This window comes from Narcine bancroftii, chromosome 1 (genome assembly GCF_036971445.1).
Source record: "Narcine bancroftii isolate sNarBan1 chromosome 1, sNarBan1.hap1, whole genome shotgun sequence".
Taxonomy (NCBI): Eukaryota; Metazoa; Chordata; class Chondrichthyes; order Torpediniformes; family Narcinidae; genus Narcine; species Narcine bancroftii.
The window spans coordinates 276,938,423-276,959,609 of NC_091469.1; the positions used below are offsets into that span (position 1 = coordinate 276,938,423).

Genomic DNA, 21,187 nt, shown 5'->3' on the forward strand with positions numbered 1-21,187 from the left:
TATGATCCAGTGATGGACAACCACATTTATTTATATTCCATGTCCTGTTTCTGAATAGATGTATAGTTTTCTATGCCCAAATTACAGAACAGCAACCTTCATCATGGCAATAAAAAGCCCAAATAAATTTCATAAGTGTCACCAAATTGCCCAAACTAAGATTAGGTCCAATGATCAATACTTAATTTAAGAGGTGGACTTAAAAATTGTTTTATAAGTTTGGGATAAGAATTTGAGAGCTTTGAACTTAGGCAGCTGAAAATCAGGTTGTTAAGGATAGAGTGATTTATAACTAAGTTTGTGATCAGAATTTGAAAGGTTGTGCTATTGTCTAAATGTAAATCAATGGAGTGAAAATATCATAGAGGTTAGTATGATTAAAGAATAGAGTTATTAAGAGATGAGCTTATTGTGAAAAGGGTGATGTGTGATTGGGACGGTACAAATTAGTATCTGGGCTTCACAATTTTCTAGGAAGACAAATTTGGATAAGGTATTGGATGAGTGACTAGAAATGGAAACTTAATTTTCATGCCTTAAGATAACATTGGGTATTATGAGGGTTTCAGATGCAGTGATTTAAGGAATGGGAACAATCAGAGGTGGTCTGCATGATGAAATGCCTCAAACTTGCAAATAGTTTGATTCAGGGATATGGATGAGGGTTAGTGTTTGAACTAAATCCTCCATCAGCCAGCTCCCCACCATGACTACCAGCCCCCCCACATCTCCATCGGGCACACAAAACTCAAAACGGTCAACCAGTTTACCTATCTCGGCTGCACCATTTCATCAGATGCAAGGATCGACAATGAGATAGACAACAGACTCGCCAAGGCAAATAGCGCCTTTGGAAGACTACACAAAAGAGTCTGGAAAAACAACCAACTGAAAAACCTCACAAAGATAAGCGTATACAGAGCCGTTGTCATACCCACACTCCTGTTCGGCTCCGAATCATGGGTCCTCTACCGGCACCACCTACGGCTCCTAGAACGCTTCCACCAGCGTTGTCTCCGCTCCATCCTCAACATCCATTGGAGCGCTCACACCCCTAACGTCGAGGTACTCGAGATGGCAGAGGTCGACAGCATCGAGTCCACGCTGCTGAAGATCCAGCTGCGCTGGATGGGTCACGTCTCCAGAATGGAGGACCATCGCCTTCCCAAGATCGTATTATATGGCGAGCTCTCCACTGGCCACCGTGACAGAGGTGCACCAAAGAAAAGGTACAAGGACTGCCTAAAGAAATCTCTTGGTGCCTGCCACATTGACCACCGCCAGTGGGCTGATAACGCCTCAAACCGTGCATCTTGGCGCCTCACAGTTTGGCGGGCAGCAGCCTCCTTTGAAGAAGACCGCAGAGCCCACCTCACTGACAAAAGGCAAAGGAGGAAAAACCCAACACCCAACCCCAACCAACCAATTTTCCCTTGCAACCGCTGCAGTCGTGTCTGCCTGTCCCGCATCGGACTGGTCAGCCACAAACGAGCCTGCAGCTGACGTGGACTTTTTACCCCCTCCATAAATCTTCGTCCGCGAAGTCAAGCCAAAGAAAAGAAAAGTGTTTGAACTATAAATAAAGTTATTTTATATAGTGTGCTCACATACCTTCTCAGAGGTCAGTTGATCTAGATAGAATTTGAGCTGATTCTTTTGACATATCTTTTATAATCATTTACACATCTAATGAATGTGGTGATGTTAGACATTTCCCAGCATTTGTGATGAGCTGCATGTGTAGAAGAAGCTAATTTCTGCCCAAGCTGGTTTCTTTGTTTTTACTTCCTTTCTCTAAGAACAATATCAACCATCATTAGTACCTGAGTGATAAGCTCAAATGTTTCTGAATCGCATTACTCAATGGATTTTTATTGTTTTGAAATGAATGTCTATATCTCCTTTCCAGTATTTCTGAAAATATCAGATGAAAATTCTTCAGGTTGAAATTTATTTTAAATTGCTGATCCACAGTTCATATTTCCCTTTCATGAGGACAAATATTTTGGAAGTTATGCCTTTGGAAATTACCTTTTAAAAGTGTATTTGATGAGTTATATTAAATACACTGATGAAAATGAATTCAAACAATTTCTTTAGTTTGCCAGAATGTTTCAAAATAGTGCATGGAAAAGCACTGCATAAATTGGTCACAATTATTTGGGCAAATATTTCACATCTTGTGGATTCTCAACATTGAAGCCATGAATTGGAAATGATATCCAAATAAATTCCTTCTGTATTTGTCTTTGTGTATCTCCATGATCAGCAGGATGTTGTTACTTTTTTTTAAGAAGATGAAAAATTCTGACTGTTGATCATTCTAGTATTTAGTTAGTGGTTGTCATTTGTGAGTTTTTTTTATACTGCAGGAAATTAATTTGCATTTCAGCAATGTAAATGCGTGAAGTAAATGTGATCACGATTTCAGAATATGCCCAAGGGTCCTCAACATCTGCTTAAAATAACTATAGATAAGAAGTAATACAGGAGACAAAATTTACAGCATATTATTATGTTACAGTTGTATATTGACAATTATATATTCAGTAAAACCCCTGGTATCTGGCATCTGTGGGGATTGGTTGATGCCAGATAAGTGAATTTTCCAGTTGCTTGAGATTGGGTTTTGAAAGATTGGTGAAATAATAACGAATCATGCCAATTTTATACTTCAGTAATTTTTACCTATTTATTTTCTGCAATTTTTATTTTGCTGGTTGCTTGAGGCTGCCGGTCGGTCACTTGAATTCAAGATAATGGCTTTTACTGTATTTAAAATTATTTCTGTGTAAACAGTTAAAAGGAAGATGTTTGCTAGAAGGTACTTGGAACAGAACATTGAACTGTACAGCACAGGCCAGACACTTTGTTTCACATTGACTGTGCCAAACATGATGCCAAATTCAACTAAATCTCTGTATTTGCACCTGATACATTTCCCCCATTCCCTGCCAATTGATATGTTTGTCTAACAGTCTCTTATATGCTATTATCCTGTCTGCTTCCCCTACTACCTTTGGCAGTCTATTCCAGGCACCTACCACCTACCGTGTGTGTGAAAAAAAAAGCCCCGTACATCTCTGTCAAATTTCTCCTCATTTACCTTCAACATGCAGCTCTAGTTTTTGACTTTTTTATCCAGGGAAAAAGAATTCGGACTGTCTACCATGTCTGTGCTTCTCGTAATTTGATAAACTTCTTTCAGAAGTTTGCTGCAGAGGAGACAACTCAAATTGATCCAACCTCTCCTTAAAGCTCATACTCTCTAATCCAGGCAGCATCCTGGTAAATTGCTTCTGTACCCATTCCAAAGCCTTTACATGTAATGGATGACCAGAATAATACTCCAATTATCACCTTACAAAAATTTAATGTGTCTCTAACATGACTTAATTTCTCTTTTACTCAGTGGCCAGTCTAATGAAGGTAAACCTGTCATATGTCTTCTTTATCGCCCTATTTGCTTGAATAGCCACTTTTAAAGTGCTATGGATGTGGGTCCCCAGATTGCTCTGCAGATGAATGCTGTTTTGAGTCCTGCCATTAACCATATACTTTCCACTTCCATCTGAATTCCCAAAGTGCAACACTGCACATTTGTCCAGATTAACCTCCATCTACCATTTCTCTGCCAATTTTGGATTTCAGATTTATTGTCAGAGTACATACATGACATCACGTATTCTTTTTCCTGTGGGTGTAACAGAATTACCACTTATTGGTAGTGTAAATAACGTATACATGTAAACAAATAAAGAACTACAAATAGGTAACAAAGATAAACTGTGCAATGCAGAGAGAATAAAAAAGAAAATCAATAAAGTGCACAAGTAAGAGTCCTTAAATGAGTCTCTGAAAGAGTTTGTCGTTGAGGAGTCTGATGGTGGAGGGGTAGCAGCTGTTCCTAATCCTGGTGGTGCGAGGCTTTTGGCACTTATACCTCTTTCCTGATGGCAGCAGCGAGAACAGAGCATGTGCTGGGTGGTGAGGGTCTTTGATAATTGCTGCATTTCAGTAGGTGATCTATATTTTTGCTGTATTATTTGAAAGCCTGCTTTGTGACATCTGGAGACATACTAATACTTAAATCCTCTAGCAACAGGAAAGAACTGAGGACAGGAGAATAGCCAATCTTTTGCAATGTTCAAGAAGTGAAATAGGGATAATACAGGACACTATAAATAGATGTGCATATTAGTGGTGGGGAATGGGCTATTGGAGAGCATACTTAGGGATATGATTTACACACATTTGGAAAGGCATGGTCAGGTTAGTGACAGTCAATGTTGCTTTTGTGCATGTTTATTTCACTAATAGCAATACCAATCCTTGCAAAATACCTTGGGTCACGGATCTCACGCAATATAATGCCCTTCGACTACTACCCTCTGTGTTCCAAGGGCAAGCCAGTTTTGAATTCAAACTATCAATTCACTATGAATCCCCTGCATCTGTGCCTTCCGGATAAACCTACCTAAGAGACCTTGTCAAGTGCCTTACTGAAGTCCATGTAGACATTATCCAATGCCCCATCTTCATCAAACACCTTAATCCTTCTCAAGAAACTTAAGTTTGTAAGACCACAACTGCTCTGCACAAAGACATATTGACTGTTCCTAATCTGGCCATACCTTTCCAAATGTGTGTAAATTGTATCTCCGAGTATCCTCTCCACCACCACTGATATGAGGCTAATTGATTTATAGTGTCCTGTATTATCCCTATTTCACTTCTTGAACAAAGAAAAAACATTGGCTATTCTCCTGTCCTCTGAGTCCTTTCCTGTTGCTAGTGCGAACACAAGATCTTCACCAATGCTCTAACAATCTTTTCTGTTGTCTCTTTTCATAACCTGGGAAATATTCCCACTGGACACTGGAGCCTTATCCACCTAATGCTCTACCAAAGACCCAGCTTCACCTCTTTTATTCTCAAAACCTCTTACACGGTTGAACAATGGGCACAAATTGGAAAGCTAATGACCCAATAAAATAAGATTTATTTTCTTTTCCCAGAACAGCAAAAGGATTTAAAATATGTTGCTGTAGAATAGTCAAAATAACTTACCTGTGTGATAAGTATATCAAGAATTTTACAGACATGAGTAAATAATTTTGTAGAAAAAATAATTTGGCTATTCTAGACAATAAAAATCATCTGATCAATGAAATTCTGTTTGGAACCATTTTGAAAATTAATTTAAATGAAGAGTGATCTTTGTTACTCGATATGAAATAACAGATTGTCCAAACAGGGATACAAGATTGGGCAGAAGAACATATTTTACCTTAGAACTGAGCACCAATAGTCTATTGACCTTGAACTGAATGTAAATGTTTCTGATAGAAATTTATGACATTAATGTTCAGTTATTCATTGCTCCTGTTTACATAAGTCTCAAACATTTATTGGTATATTTATCACAAGAAATGTTTGATTGTGGAAAAATGCATGGAATTCAGGGCGATTTTGTGGAGAAGAGGAATTGTAAAGTAATTGTGTTAACATAGTTTTTTTTTCTGTAAGTATTAGAAAATTTTCTGATACATGGTATGTGGGTGACTAAAAAAATGCCACTGATCTTGAGGGATATTATTCACCTCAGATGGAATGAGTTGCTCCACTGCAACAAGCAAAACAGGAAACATGCATGACCAATGCCAGGTCGCACGATATACTTGAGGAAATGTGGTCAAAGAACACTGATCAATACATTACAAAATAACATTTGTGAACAATAGTCTAAAAATTAGTACCACAATATTTTGTTTTGCAAAAGTTTGTTTTTGTGCATTACTTATTTTGTACTTTCACGACTATGGGCTAATTAAAAACATAAGGAATTCTATTAAAAACATAGGAAAAGCTGCCTCATGGGATCTGTAGATAGTTCACTGCATACTTCAAATGGAATGTGTGTAATGATGCATTTTGGCCTTCATTTCAATTTGCAGCAAAGTCAAAACTGGGCTCCATGACTGCTTTTTTTTCTTTCTAGTGGAGGTAGATTTAAAAGCAAGGCCATGTCTATCAAGCATGAAATATATCTTAAAATAAAACAATGGCATTTAAATATTTAAAAAAATGTCAATATTACTTTTTGAAGTAATTTAGGATTCATGAAAGTTTTATTTTTATTGTTTTGGTTGCTGATATTGAAAGTACTTGTTTTTAATATTCTAAGTAAAAATAACTCTGAGTATGTTCAACCCTATTGTAATTTCAAGTCTAATCATCGATTACAGCATAGAATTAAGCCATTTGACCCATTAATCTGGTACCAGTTCTCTACTGGAGTATATCATGGTGTCCCCTTCTCATTAGCCTTGCAAACATTTTCTTCATTTATGTGTTTATCTAGTTCCCTTTTGAAAGCCACAATGGAATCTGCAGGCAGTGCATTCTAGATGTAACCACATCATGTAAAAATAAATTCTCATGTTACTGTTAAATCTCATCCCCTTTATTTTATATGTATGACCTCTAGTTCTTGACAACTACGCCAGTAGAAACAGCCTCCCACTATACAGACCATTAGGACCCCTCATATTGTTCTTTGAGATCTCTCCTCAGCTTTCTTGAAAGAAATCAGTCCCAGGTGCTGTATCCTTTTGATTTCCAGGAACCATTCTCTTAACTAATGTTTAAAAAATTAAAAATGTTTTACTCTTAAATCTTTTCTGGACTTCACATCCTTTCTGAAATAAGGCAACTAGAGTGGAGCATTGTACTCTATTTGAGACTGGAGTGGTGTGTTTTGAAAGTTCTGAATACTGCATTGGTAATGATAATGTTCAGAATTGCATATGCCTTATTAGCAACTTGCTCAATCTGCTCTACCACTTTTCTTAACTTTTGCATCCATCTGTTTCTGTAACCCATTTAGAACAACATCATTTTATGTACATTATTTATTTTCATTCTCCATGTCAAATGTATTACCTCTTACTTTTCCAAATTAATCTTCATCTTCCATGTGCCCGCCTATTCTACTAGCTTCTTGTTATTTTCTCTTCAGTTAACAATGCTGCCAAGGTTTTGTCATTTAATTTTTTTTAAATGAACCCCGAGACTTGCTCTTTCATGTAAAAAAAAAAATCACTTGGGACTATTCACCATCTTCCAGACTGAAAAGTAACCTTTCACAACTGATTGTCACCAAGCCATTATCTTATGCATGTGATCCATATCCCTTTTACACAATGTGTTTCATTTAATTTGCTTAACCTCTTGTATGGTATTCATCAAATGCCTTCTGGAAATCTGTGAACACTGCATCAACTGCATTAACTTAATTTGTTACCTCAAAGCAAGTTCTGGAATAATAATTAAATAAGATTTGCTTTAAATCAATCCATGCTGGGTTACCTTTTCAATTTCGCTCCAGAGTTCTGAAATATTTTCTAGCACTGAGGCGAAGCGAGCAAGCCCGCATTGGTAGACTTGTCCTTCCTCACTTTTTGAACACCTGCTCCACTTGCTGTATCCAAATGACGTTAGGAAATTATGATCAGTTCTCTTGCATTTTCTTCAAAATTCTAGGATGGATTTAAAAGTACTGTCGTCATATTTTAGTTGGGCAAGATTTGAGTAGAATGATGTTATTGAGCCATTTGAGGTAAATTAATGTTAGTATGAGTGCATCATAATTATGACCATGTACATCATTCAAGTATATAACATTAAAAAGTAAAATAAATGGATTGTTGATCTTGTGTATTTTGGTTTGGGTTGAAACAAAGAATGTACAAAATATATTAATGTAGAAAATTCATTCAAATTAACAAACATTAGATTGTCAATATTCCAGACACTAAGTTGTAAATACTTGTAATGTTTTTGGGTTGCATGTCATTTTAATTAATCTTTTCTATTCAAAGGGATTCAACAAGTGTTCAGCCTTTTCTGTGCCATGCTTACAGAAAACAAGATTATTTTTCACTCCACGAGCTATCAGCGGCTTGGAGAGGCATCCAGAGCATTAGAGTCTTTAATATTCCCTCTGAAATATAGGTGATACTTTAATTCCTATTACACATTATTTTATATACTGTAATTTATAGTATAGCATTTTCCCCTATGGAGAGTCTCATAATGTCTCAGTTACTAATATGCATAAATAATAATTTATAGATTCAGCTTTTTAATAATTTGTTTATTGCATTTATCAAGGCAGTGAATTATGAGCTGAAATGTTTATTTAAGAATGGAACAAAAGTATAGTATATGGAGAAGTGGTGCAAATATGCTGTTTTATGTCACCATCTTCATAATTATCTATGGAGTATTGGAGCCCGAGGTCCTGTTGTTGCTGCCGCCGGAGGCCCGAGGACCCGCTGCTGACCGGGGAAGGGGGGGGGGGGGGGCTCGAGGTCCTGCTTGAGTCCGCCTGAGGTAACGGTCGCATCGCGGGGAGAGACAGCCAGCCGAGACCGAGCCTGCCCACACCGCTTCCCAAGCACCGAACACAGGCTACCATCACCAGGCAAACCCCGGCAGCCCGCACAGCCCGACCGTTGGCAGCCGAGCCCCAGGCCGGGAGCGGTCAATGAGAACTGTTTAGTGTATTTCAGAGTTTAATACATACCTCAAAACCAATAGTCTAAACACTAACAACTGTGAACTCCATTGCAGAGTTCTCTCCAGTCTTTAAAAAAAAAATTTACTAGAACTTTTCTTTCTGATCCTCAACCAATGCTGCATCCCCTTTACTCGGCCGCGGCAGGAGTAAACGCACGCAGGCCGATTCCAGGGCGCACCACTCCATAACTGTGGACAGCGGTCGTAGATCTCCAGAAATGGTCCGACCTAAAAGGGGAGGCAGGCCTCTTCAGCCCGGTTAAGCAACCTGCATAGGAGAAGGTCACTCCAATATAAAACCTACGACACAAGGACCTCGCTGCCACGTCCCAGCTTGCTTGGCCACGGCACACGAACCATGGGTGTAAAGGGTGGGGCCAGTACTGCGCATACTGCACTCCACCTAAAAGCTCCTTTGCGCAGGCCCGAGGACTGGTCCACATCCTCCCCCTCAAAAGATGCAAACAAACTCAAGCTAGCATGCTGGAACATCAGAACCATGCTAGACAAGGCTGACAGCCACCGACCTGAACGTCGGTCTGCCCTCATTGCACACGAACTCCTCAGACTCAACATCGACATAGCCGCTCTCAGCGAAGTCCGCCTTGCAGATGTAGGGAGCCTCCAAGAACACGGCGCGGGCTACACACTCTACTGGTCTGGCAAGCCTCAGGCTGAACGACGCCTATCTGGTGTTGGCTTCATGGTCAAGAACTCCATTGCTTCCAAACTCGAAAACCTCCCGACAGGCCACTCTGACCGGATCATGTCCATGCGACTCCCCCTTCAAAACAAGCAACACATCACTCTCATCAGTGTCTATGCTCCAACCCTTCAGGTGGAACCAGCGGAAAAGGACAAGTTCTACACTGATCTGCGCAACCTCATCCACAGCCGACAAGGTTGTCATCCTTGGCGACTTCAATGCTCGCGTTGGCAAAGACCCAGAAACCTGGCCAGGAATCCTTGGCAAGCATGGGCGGCAAGTGCAATGACAACGGGCGCCTCCTGTTGGAACTCTGCGCAGAACAGCGGCTTGTCATTACTAACATCCTTTTCCAGCAGAGAGACAGCCTGAGACTACCTGGATAAATCCCCAATCCAAACACTGGCACCTCCTGGACTACGTTCTGGTACGAGGAAGAGACAAATGAGATGTGCTCCACACCAGGGTCATGCCCAGCACGGAATGCCATACTGACCACTGACTTGTTCGCTGCAAGCTCAACCTTCACTTCAAGCCAAAGTTCAAGAACAGTGGAGCCCCCAGAAAGAGGTTCAATGTTGGAAACTTGCAGTCAGACATAGTGAGAGGAAACTTCCAGGCAAACCTCCAAGCAAAGCTCGAGGATGCAAAGTGCCTCACGGACTCCTGAAACCCTCTGGGATCAGCTGAAAATGGCCATACTGCAATCCACTGAAGAGGTACTGGGCTTCTCCTCCAGGAAAAACAAGGACTTGCTTGATGAAAACAACCTGGAAATCCAGGAGCTGCTGGCAAAGAAGCGATCTGCCCACCAGGCTCACCTTGCAAAGCCTTCCTGGCCAGAGATAAAAACGAGCCTTCTGTCTCACATGCAGCCATCTTCAGCGCAAACTCCGGGAGATCCAAAATGAGTGGTGGACTAGCCTCACCAAACGAACCCAGCTTAGCGCCGACATTGGCGACTTCAGGAGTTTTTATGAGACACTAAAGGCGGTGTACGGCCCCTCACCCCAAGTCCAAAGCCCTCTGCGCAGCTAAGACGGTGAAGTCCTCCTCAGCAACAAGATCTCCATCCTCAATCGATGGTCAGAACACTTCCCATCCCTTTTCAGTGCCAACCGCTCAGTCCAAGAATCCGCCCTGCTCCAGCTCCCTCAACAGCCCTTGAGTCTAGAGCTGGATGAAGTCCTTACCTGGGAAGAGACATATAAGGCAATTGAACAACTGAAAAATGGCAAAGCAGCAGGTATGGATGGAATCCCCCCAGAGGTCTGGAAGGCTGGCGGCAAAGCTCTGCATACCAAACTGCATGAGTTTTTCGTGCTCTGCTGGGACCAAGGAAAGCTGCCTCAGGACCTTCGTGATGCCATCATCATCACCCTGTACAAAAACAAAGGTGAGAAATCAGACTGCTCAAACTATAGGGGAATCACTCTGCTCTCCATTGCAGGCAAAATTTTCGTTAGGATTCTCCTTAATAGACTAATACCTCGTGTTGCCGGAAATCTCCTCCCAGAATCACAGTGCGGCTTTCGCACAAACAGAGGAACTACTGACATGGTCTTTGCCCTCAGACAGCTCCAAGAAAAGTGCAGAGAACAAAACAAAGGACTCTACATCACCTTTGTTGACCTCACCAAAGCCTTTGACACCGTGAGCAGGAAAGGGCTTTGGCAAATACTAGAGCCTCGGATGCCCCCCCAAGTTCCTCAACATGGTTATCCAACTGCACGAAAACCAACAAGGTCGGGTCAGATGCAGCAATGAGCTCTCCGAACCCTTCTCCATTGACAACGGCGTGAAGCAAGGCTGCATCCTCGCACCAACCCTCTTTACGATCTTCTTCAGCATGATGCTGAAACAAGCCATGAAAGACCTCAACAATGAAGACGCTGTTTACATCTGGTACCGCACGGATGACAGTCTCTTCAATCTGAGGCGCCTTCAAGCTCACACCAAGACACAAGAGCAACTTGACAATGAACTACTCCTTGCAGACGATGCCGCTTTAGTTGCCCATTCAGAGCCAGCTCTCCAGCGCGTGATGTTTTGTTTTGCGGAAACTGCCAAAATGTTTGGCCTGGAAGTCAGTCTGAAGAAAACTGAGGTCCTCCATCAGCCAGCTCCCCATCATGACTATCAGCCCCCCCACATCTCCATCGAGCACACAGAACTCAAAACGGTCAACCAGTTTACCTACCTTGGCTGCACCATTTCATCTGATGCAAGGATCGACAAAGAGATAGACAACAGACTCGCCAAGGCAAATAGCGCCTTTGGAAGACTACACAAAAGAGTCTGCAAAAACAACCACCTGAAGAAACATACAAAGATCAGCATGTACAGAGCCGTTGTCATACTCACGCTCCTGTTCGGCTCTGAATCATGGGTCCTCTACCGGTATCACCAACATCGAAGTACTCGAGCTGGCAGAGTCCGCAAGCATCGAATCCATGCTGCTGAAGACCCAACTGCGCTGGGTGGGTCATGTCTCCAGAATGGAGGACCATCGCCTTCCCAAGATCATGTTCTATGGCGAGCTCTCCACTGGCCACTGAGACAGAGGTGCACCAAAGAAGAGGTACAAAGACTGCCTAAAGAAATCTCTCGGTGTCTGCCACATTGACCACCGCCAGTGGGCTGATATCGCCTCAAACCGTGCATCTTGGCGCCTCACAGTTCGGCGGGCAGCAACCTCCTTTGAAGAAGACCGCAGAGCCCACCTCACTGACAAAAGACAAAGGAGGAAAAACCCAACACCCAACCCCAACCAACCAATTTTCCCTTGCAACCGCTGCAACCGTGCCTGCCTGTCCCGCATCGGACTTATCAGTCACCAACGAGCCTGCAGCAGACGTGGACATACCCTTCCATAAATCTTCGTCCGTGAAGCCAAGCCAAAGAAATTTAAATATTTTGTGACCTTAATTTCACCAAAACCAAAGGAAATACCTACCAGTTTCTTCCAAATCAGGAATAGTTTGATGTTTAATTAGAATCATTTTGGAGCTGGAATGATTATTCCCAGTTCAGTTACATATAAGCACTTTCTATTAAATGAAGAATAACATTTATCATTACCATTATTTGGCCCATAGAGTATTGAGAGGGGTGAGAATGTCAATCACTGACTTGGAACTTCATTTCTGTTTCTCTATGTTGAAGCATGGGTGCATCTAGCATTTCTGTGGTGTTTCAGCTTTCCAGCATCTGTATTTTTTTTTTGTTTTTCATACTCTAGCTAGTTCTACTTTTTTTAACCCACTGTTGCGTTTGCCATTCCCCTTTATTTAAGATTACTAGCAACTGCCACAGTCAGAGTTCTTCTGATATTTATCTCTCTACTTACCCAGTGACAGAGTAGTTGCTGTTAACAAGCTATTTTTCACTCTATCAGTCAACTTTATCATGTGTCATCCATTTTCTGTTGGTCTCCACTGTATCTCAGGCATTTCCTCTGTCCTGGCCAACCTTGCTCTTCTCTGCATTTTTTCTGGTTTCAGACAAAAGGTCATTGTTGAACTCAATAACTCTGCTTCTCTCTCCATAGATACCCCTGATCAGCTGAGTATTTCCAGCATCTTTTGCTTTTTCTGATTTATAACATCTACATTTTTTCCCTTGGGCAAGATAGACAATAACTGTCCATCAACTCCCATGAATGAAGAATGAAGGATTTTGTTAAAATGCAGCCAACAGTGATTAATTCCATTATAATAATTTTGAACCCTGTGCATTGCATCATGGGCCAAATAATGGTAATGATAAATCTTATTCTTCATTTAATAGAAAGTGCTTGTATGTAATTGAACTGGGAATAATCATTCCAGCTCCAAAATGATTCTAATTAACCATCAAACTGTTCCTGATTTGGAAGGTATTTCTTATGGTTTTATTAAATTAAGAACACAAAATATTCAAATTTACTCCATAGATAATTATGAGGATCATGACATAAAACAGCATATTTGCACCATTTCCCCATATACTATGCTTTTGTTCCATTCCTAATTAAACATTTCAGCTCTTAATTCACTGCCTTGATAAATGCGATAAACAAAAGGATTAAACCAGAGATCCCATTCTGTCTCATAGATGCCACGTGACCTGCAGAATATTTCCATCGGCTGTTCTGGCACAAGAACAGCCCAAGCTTGATGCAAATTAGTCAATAGTTGTCTGAAATTGTTAAATTCTAGATTGAACAAACAATAAAAGGTTGTGAAGCAAAAAAGTCTGCAGGCGCTGTGATTGTAGTAAATACACAAAATTTCTGGAGAAACTCAGCAGGTCCTGAAGCGTTCATAGGAGGTAAAGATAGATAAGCCACATTTTAGGCCTGAACGCTGCAGGACCTGCTGAGTTCTTCCAGGAATTTTGTATCTTTAAAAAATAGAGGCTCTGTGTTTTGTGGTAAAACACAACATTTAGCAAGAATTAAGGCATTGTTTAATTTTCTGAAGCTTTTTGTGTAATATTTTACAAACTTAAAAGATATTCCAGTCCTGGCTGTCAATTAAATGGGATATTTTTAAAAACATTTTTTTGTTTATGGAAGAGTGTCTGGCAATCTAGTATTTCCTTTAGCATGAATTTTATTTATACTGGGAGATTCTTTAACTGGCTTTGTTGAGATTTTATTGTATTAAAACTATACATGTTTAAATTATCAAACCAAGATTTTTACAATTGTTTAATTTTTTTGCATTTATTTAAAATATGAAAATTGCATGCCAGCAAAAGCATTTTATTACCAATAAATCCATAAAGAAGCTGAGTTTATATCTGTTACTTATTAAAATCTGTTGATAAAACTCCCCAAGGCTGTACTGACTGAGAGCACAGAAGAAAAAAAAATAGTCAAATTTTTTTCTCTCTGTAAGATGTGATTAATGCTGCCAATTGTATTTCCTCTTTGTTTTTCCCCAGTTACCCTTACATTCCGATTCTCCCTGCACGGCTCTTGGAAGTATTAAGCTCACCAACTCCATTTATCATTGGCGTACACTCCATGTTTCACAGTGAAATTCATGAACTGGTATGTTGCAGCCCATTTGTATGTTTGTTTTGAAGAGCATTTTTAGCGTTTTGATAGATTTTGTGCAACACCACACATATATACATTATTACCAAAACATTTTTTTATTCCCTGGCTTCATACTTCTTGCTGGATCTGAATTGTCTACAAGTTGAAAATTGTTGAAATGTGCTCAATTAATTAAGTTGATTAGTATTACTTTGCATGTTCGATCCCTGAGTGATTAAAATTCAGGGCAATCAATTTTGATTAAATTTTCACAAACATCTTTTTCTTGCAAATCCTCCACATGACACTGGAGTTGGTTAAAGTCAGCAATTAATCAAAGCATCTTGTGAGAGTAATGTAGTTCCTCTGGAAATGCTGAAACTAGAATTGAATAGAAACGTTGGTTGACTAATGGGAGGAGGATGTGCGTGGTATCAGGATAATCATCAGCCTGAGAGATTTTTTTGGTATTCACAGAATGTGGACCTTTTACATTTGCAGGTCAAAAATAATTGCTCATCTGTTACATCTGGAGGACGGATCAGATGATTTCCTTGTTTAATGGATGTTGCAAATAAGATTGGCATTAAAAAGCCAATCCTGCAGCTAGTCTTAGTAAAACATTTTTTTGAAAATTGAAAATCTATTTACTATCTTGAATTTAAATTTTTCACTGTGGGAGTCAAACTCATTGTCTAGACTCGAGATGAATAGTTCAGAACCTCAATTTTCATTTCAGTAATCGAGTCATGACATCCCATATCCAGTATTACTATTGGTATTGCAATTGTTACGAGCCCAGAAGACCCATAAACCCAGCAGCAATAGATATCTCCAAGACAAATGATTACTTAAACAAAAGTTGCTTTTAATTCTTTTTAAACATGAAAACAGAATCACACTTTAACTTAACTAACCTAAATTAACCCCCTTCTAATTCTAAGTGCACATGTATGTAATGTTTGTGTAAGTTCAGAAAAGTTCTTTGGTTCACAGTCCAATCTCACTTCTCATTCCTCCAAGTTCACTGGTTGCAGGCAATTCTAATACTATGTACAGAATTTAACATTTATAAAATTCACCAGGATTTCGTGCTTGAAAGGTAAATGATTACTGCTCAGGAAGGTTCTTGTTGGTTTTGAGAGAGATTTGTTGTTCCAGGACATCCACAACAGATTCCTTTTTAATCAGCCACTCTCGTGTCTTGTTGATGAAACTTACCCCCTTCAGGGTTCTCTGGGTGATAACCTCTTTCTTTCAGGTCACCAAAGAGTCCCTTTTTGTTTCTCTTACTCCAAGTTAAATTAGACAGCCAGTCCTCTCTTGCATGAATCACAGGGGCTTTGACCAGGCTGAACAAACCCGTCTTCCAAATGGGGCTTTCCACAAACTTGCCAGCTTGTCCTATTCCAGTCCCAGTCCCAGCTATTTCTGCTGGCTGTAACACTGTAGGTGATCTCTGTGTCTGTCTTTCTCTCTCTCTCACACACGCACCCACACACGCATGCCTGTTTGACTCTCTGCTTGCCAAACTACATGACCCTCCTAGAATAGCTCCAGACAGAAGCGGCTCCAACAAGCTCTTTCATCTGTTGCCTTTTTGTAAACAACAATCCATTGGTGAATTCTCTTGGGCATTATCCAAAGCTCTTGCAAAAGCTGTGGAGCTGAAATGTTTAGCATTAGCAGAGCTCCAGTATTTTAAATTATATCTGATTTAAAATGTTTGTATATGACCTACTCTAACAAACCTTTCCCAATTTATCTCCCAAAAACGCATCTATATTCTCTGTCACACAGTCCATTTGAAATTTAATACTTCTGTGATCTGGAAATAGTCGCAAAATGTTGTGGAAATTATGTACTTTAACACTGCACTGGATATCTATGAGAGAATTGAAATTTTATGCAATTAGCAGTCTTATCCGCAAGAAAAGTGTACATTTCAAGTATTGGTACTGGGGCATTTTTAGTAACTGAGACATTCATATACATTTGAATGCAAGACTCAAAAACCATAGATGGTGATTGAAGAGGTTAGAGTTGTTAGAAGAAAAGGGATCAGCCATTTCAATTCCCCACCCCATTCCCTTGCTGACATGCCTATCCATGGTCTCATGCACTTCCAGACAGCAAATTGGAGGAACAACACCTCATCTTCCAATTGGACACCCTCCAACCAGATGACATTAATAGAGACTTATCTGGCTTTTGTTAAAACCCCCTTCCCCACCTCATTTCTTCCTCTATCATCTTCTCCCAGCTTTCTCTCCCTTCCTTTCGCACAAACATGATAAATTCTTACCTTGTCCTTTATCACATCCAATTAACACCTTTTGTTGGTCTGGATTCCTCCCCCAGCCAGCGATGTCTGAATTCTGAGACTTTCTGAAATTTCCTGCTTCTGGTTCATTTTGCTTATTCCTTGAAGAGGGGCTCAGGCCTGAAACTTTGGCATTATATCTTTGCTTTTAATGGACGCTGAAAAGACTGGCTGAGTTCCTCCAGCATTTCAGTGTGTTTTTATTATCATGAATAGGTGTTCAGGGTTGACTTTTAGGATTGAGATGAATGCTTGTGTGAAGACAAATACAATATGGATGCTTTGATTGACATGTCTGTAAGATTGCTAATGTCTGTGCCAATATATATATTTTTAAAGTTCTGTAAAGTTTACAAATAATCTGGCCTGTGACGAAATTTGCACGCCATCTATTTTCTTGAGCTCAGAGATGCTATATTTAATTATTTTCTTTTTCTAGTTGGATGTAATTATTGCTGATTTGGATGGAGGTACTATTAAAATTCCAGAATGTATTCACCTATCTCAGTTGCCAGAGCCTCTTTTACATCAAACACAAGAAGCACTTTCTCTTGTAAGTTGGATTTCTGATGACAATGTTATTAAAATATTTAACTGGCATTTATTAGTATTTGGAATTTAGGTTATTGAATAAGGTGACTGGTCTTTTCTTGTACCTATATAATTGGCGTGGGAATAATTTTAATAATTGATCCCCCTTCCCAATTTAATAATAAAATCTAGCATCATGCTTTTTTTTCTCAATTGTTTGTATTCTCAACAGATTTTGAGTGAACACAATTTATTTTTGTTTCTTTATCTCATTTCTTTTCCTCCCATTTCACTCTTTTCCTGCTCATCCTCGAATCTCTACTTTCTTTCATTTCTCAGCTTTGGACTATTCTAAAAATTGTGCCATTTTACTGTTTTTTTCCACCTCTATCCCTGGCATTTCAAAATCCACAACCATACTAAAAACCCCTGCTTCATGGTGCACTCCATCTGCACTCTATGTTTTCATGCTCTGAACTGCACAAGTAACCCTCACCTGTGCAGTGGTCAATATCAAAAACAGCTGATGCACATCCTCCTGTAAAATAAAACTCTCTACGCTCTGACTTCAGCTATGGTCGCACATCTGCTCTCTCTTTCTTCAAGTTTAATCTGGCTCAAACTAGTTTCCTGCCCAACAATTTTGTCCCTTGTATTTGTATACCATTAGTCTAATTTTTACGTGTGTCCATAGTGAATTGATTAAATTCAATATTTAGTTCATTGCAAATATCAAAATGTACAATTTTCTCTCTGGGCACCTGATGAAAAGAGAGTGATTGAGAACCTCTGAAACAAATCTTGTTGAATGCCAGCAGTTCATGACATAATGTTGTTAATAATTGTGTAAGCACATCCAAATGTAGAAGTCATGTACTTGCGAAGAGACTCATGATAGTAAATCTGTCAGTATATGCCACCACTGCACTCTACATTTGCAAATATACTCATGGATTCTGAAACTACTATGACCTCCCTTTCCCAGGATCTTTGTGTCCATTTGTCTTGATGGTGATTTTACAGCTCCAAGCAAGTAGGTAAAAAAAAGGGGGAAATTACAATTTTTAAACAATTTTTGTTTGCAGTAATATTTACTGTCCAAGTGGCACTAAGTCCTGGATTTTCATTCTTTTATAATTCTCAGAGAAATTGGCTTAAAGAATTCTCAAAAACATGGTGTAATAGAACCTAATTTTTATGCTACACCATGGCCTATTTCTATAACACCACTTGCTTTCACTTTAGTACCTTAGTTGAGCTAATGAATCAAGTTATAACTAAGACCATAGAAATATAAAGAATGAAATGCAATAAAAAAGTGATCATTGCAAAAAGTAAAAAGTGGTGTAATCTGATAACAGGAGCTGAGAAAGAATAGAAAATAAATAGTAAAATGTTAAAAGCAGGTAGGAATGTACAGACCTACCTACTAGCACCTAATAGCCTGAGATTGCCTGATCTTGGAAGCTAAGCAGGCTCAGGACTGGTCAGAACTTGGAGGAGAGATGGCCTAGGAACACGAGGTGCTGTAGGTTCTGTGAGGGGTGCTGGACAAAGTGGTGACTCTGCCATATGGTAGACAATATATATTACATTCTATATGTAGTATTAAGTGACAATAAGCGGCAATAATGGAACATTTATGGTTCCATTATGGTGTTGTTGCATGAATAATTGAAAGCATAGGTTTACAGAGCAGTTAATGAAGCATTTGGGATTGTATGAAGAATATAAGCAATAGAAAATAATTACTAAATCAATATGAACTGCAATTTGGCATTTAGATTTATGAGAGTGGTTCCAGAAATGGTACTTTAAAGTGCAATTGTATCTGGTTGCCAAAAGGTTGAGTAATAGTTTCTGTGTCTTCTGTGGGATTTCATAGTATGGTTGATAGTATGGTGGATATCATTTTGTGGTATTAAGATAATAATTCAAAATTGGTTTTGTAGATTTGAAGCAGGAGAAGAGGGCAGGACTAATTGGACAGTTTCATGAATGTTGGCCCAAACTTAATGGGCTCAATGTTCTTCCTTTGGGTGGTACTGTTCTCTATTTGTATAATACATTCAGAATCTTCATCCTTGCTTATGTATTAACCCACTTTTGTAACCATCTGCTACTTGGAGTTACTCTGTGCATCTCTGTTTGTTTGCTCTATTATGCAAGTTGGGTAGGGTTACCTCTCTCCAACCCTCCTCCTCTCAAAAACCCATTTATCTCATCAAGTATTTTATGACATCATTTAATCATTCTGTCTGTCAGTTTTTACTTTCAACTGTTTGAAGCATTTTTTTTAAAGGATTTGGACAATGTTGAAAATGTCCATTATAGGCCTTTATTATTTGACATTGCTCTGGATCCCATGGCAATTGCTCTTAGCGACTCACCAAATATATTTGGCATTATTTGTGGGGATGAGATACTATATACTGATGACTTGTTACTATATACTTCTAACCCTGAAAAATCTATCCCTGCAGTACAGGTACTGTTAATATTTGCTCAATTTAGTAGTTTTTCTGGTTACAAATTGAACCTCAATAAAAGCGAGCTTTTTCCATTAAAATTTGTATGTTCCAATCTATGAAGAATCTCTATTTAGATTGGTTACTTATCATTTTACTTATTTGGGTGTCAAAATCACTAAGAAGCATAAGGATTTATTTAAAATTAACTTTTTACCCTTAATTGACCATTTTAAACTATTGTTTATTAAATTGTATCCTTTGTTCTTATCATTGGTCAAATTAACAGTTAATTAACACAGTTTACCTAAATTCTTATTTCCAATTCAGGCAATTCGAACCTTCATCCCAAAGTCTTTTTTGATATTATATATTCTAGAATTTCTTCAAATATTTACAGAAATTAAGGAAGGATGCTAATGCCCAATTTCAAATTCTACTATTGGTCAATTAATATTCTATTAATAATTTTCTGGACACAAGATTTGGATAAAATTCAATGTCCACGATGGGTGAATCTGCAGGTTGGTGCAGGGGTTATCAGTGGCTTCTATTTTAGGGATTTTGTTCCCCATTGCACTCACTAAATTGAATAAACAATTGATGAATCCAATAATTAAATATTCAATACAAATATGGTTTCAATTTCGTAAATTTTTTGGATTGAAAATTTATCTTGTCAAGTCGTATCTAATTTTTTTTCTTTCAACAATCTAGAATTAATCAAGCTTTTCTTTTATGGAATACGAAGGGAATAGTATGTTTTTGCGATTTATTTATGGATATCTGTCTCATGTAAATTGCCTATATCATATTTTTTCAGATATCTGCAGATTGGGAACTTTATAAATGTTACTTTAACTACTTTTCCAATACCACATCAGACTGCTTACCAATAAAATTTTATGTTAACACCCTTTTCAGAAGAGTTAAATAGCAACAATTTATGATTTCACCCTGAAAATACATCCAGTGATTTCTGACAAAATTAAGAATGAATGGGAAAGAGAACTTCAGATACCTTTACCTATTAAAAACATGGGAAAAATTTTTTATCAAATTAGTTAACACTTCTTCAATGTGTGCTCAACACTCTTTGATAAAGTTTAAGGTGGTCATAGGGCCCATATGTCCAAGGACAAGCTAGCTCGTTCTTACTCCCATTTAAACACTATCATGTGACATATGTAATTCTGAGGTGGATTCCCTGACACATATGTTTTGGTCCTGGCCTTCCCTGAAAAATTTTTGGAAAGAAATTTTTGATATTATTTCAGCAGTTTTGCTCATTGACCTACAACAACATACTGTACTTTTCGGACTTGCTGTTTTGGAGTCTGGTCACTTCTCTGCTTCAGCTTGTCGTATGATTGCATTTGTTACTTTCATAGCCAGGAGATCCGTTCTCTTCAAATGGAAAGACCTTAAACCACCTACTACGTTTCAATGGTTTTCCCTAACTATCGCATGTTTAAATTTAGAAAAAATTGGAAGCTTACTGTTGACCTTTTGGTTAAATTTGAAGAAACATGGGGGGGCCATTTTTTTCA

The 21,187-nt window shown here is 38.9% G+C and overlaps 1 protein-coding gene across 9 annotated transcripts in view; it reads left to right on the forward strand.

Moving 5' to 3' along the window:
• Positions 1-21,187, forward strand: part of sbf2 (SET binding factor 2) — a 446,331-nt gene that overhangs the window by 200,390 nt on the left and 224,754 nt on the right. For all 9 annotated transcript variants that reach the window (XR_011345382.1, XR_011345383.1, XR_011345385.1 and 6 more), the window contains 3 exons: positions 7,884-8,016; positions 14,219-14,327; positions 17,078-17,191. Coding sequence is in view for 5 of the 9 variants with exons in the window: in XM_069900054.1 (XP_069756155.1) it covers positions 7,884-8,016; positions 14,219-14,327; positions 17,078-17,191 (356 nt within the window). In the remaining 4 variants the exon portion in view is untranslated. The remainder of the gene's footprint in view (positions 1-7,883; positions 8,017-14,218; positions 14,328-17,077; positions 17,192-21,187) is intronic.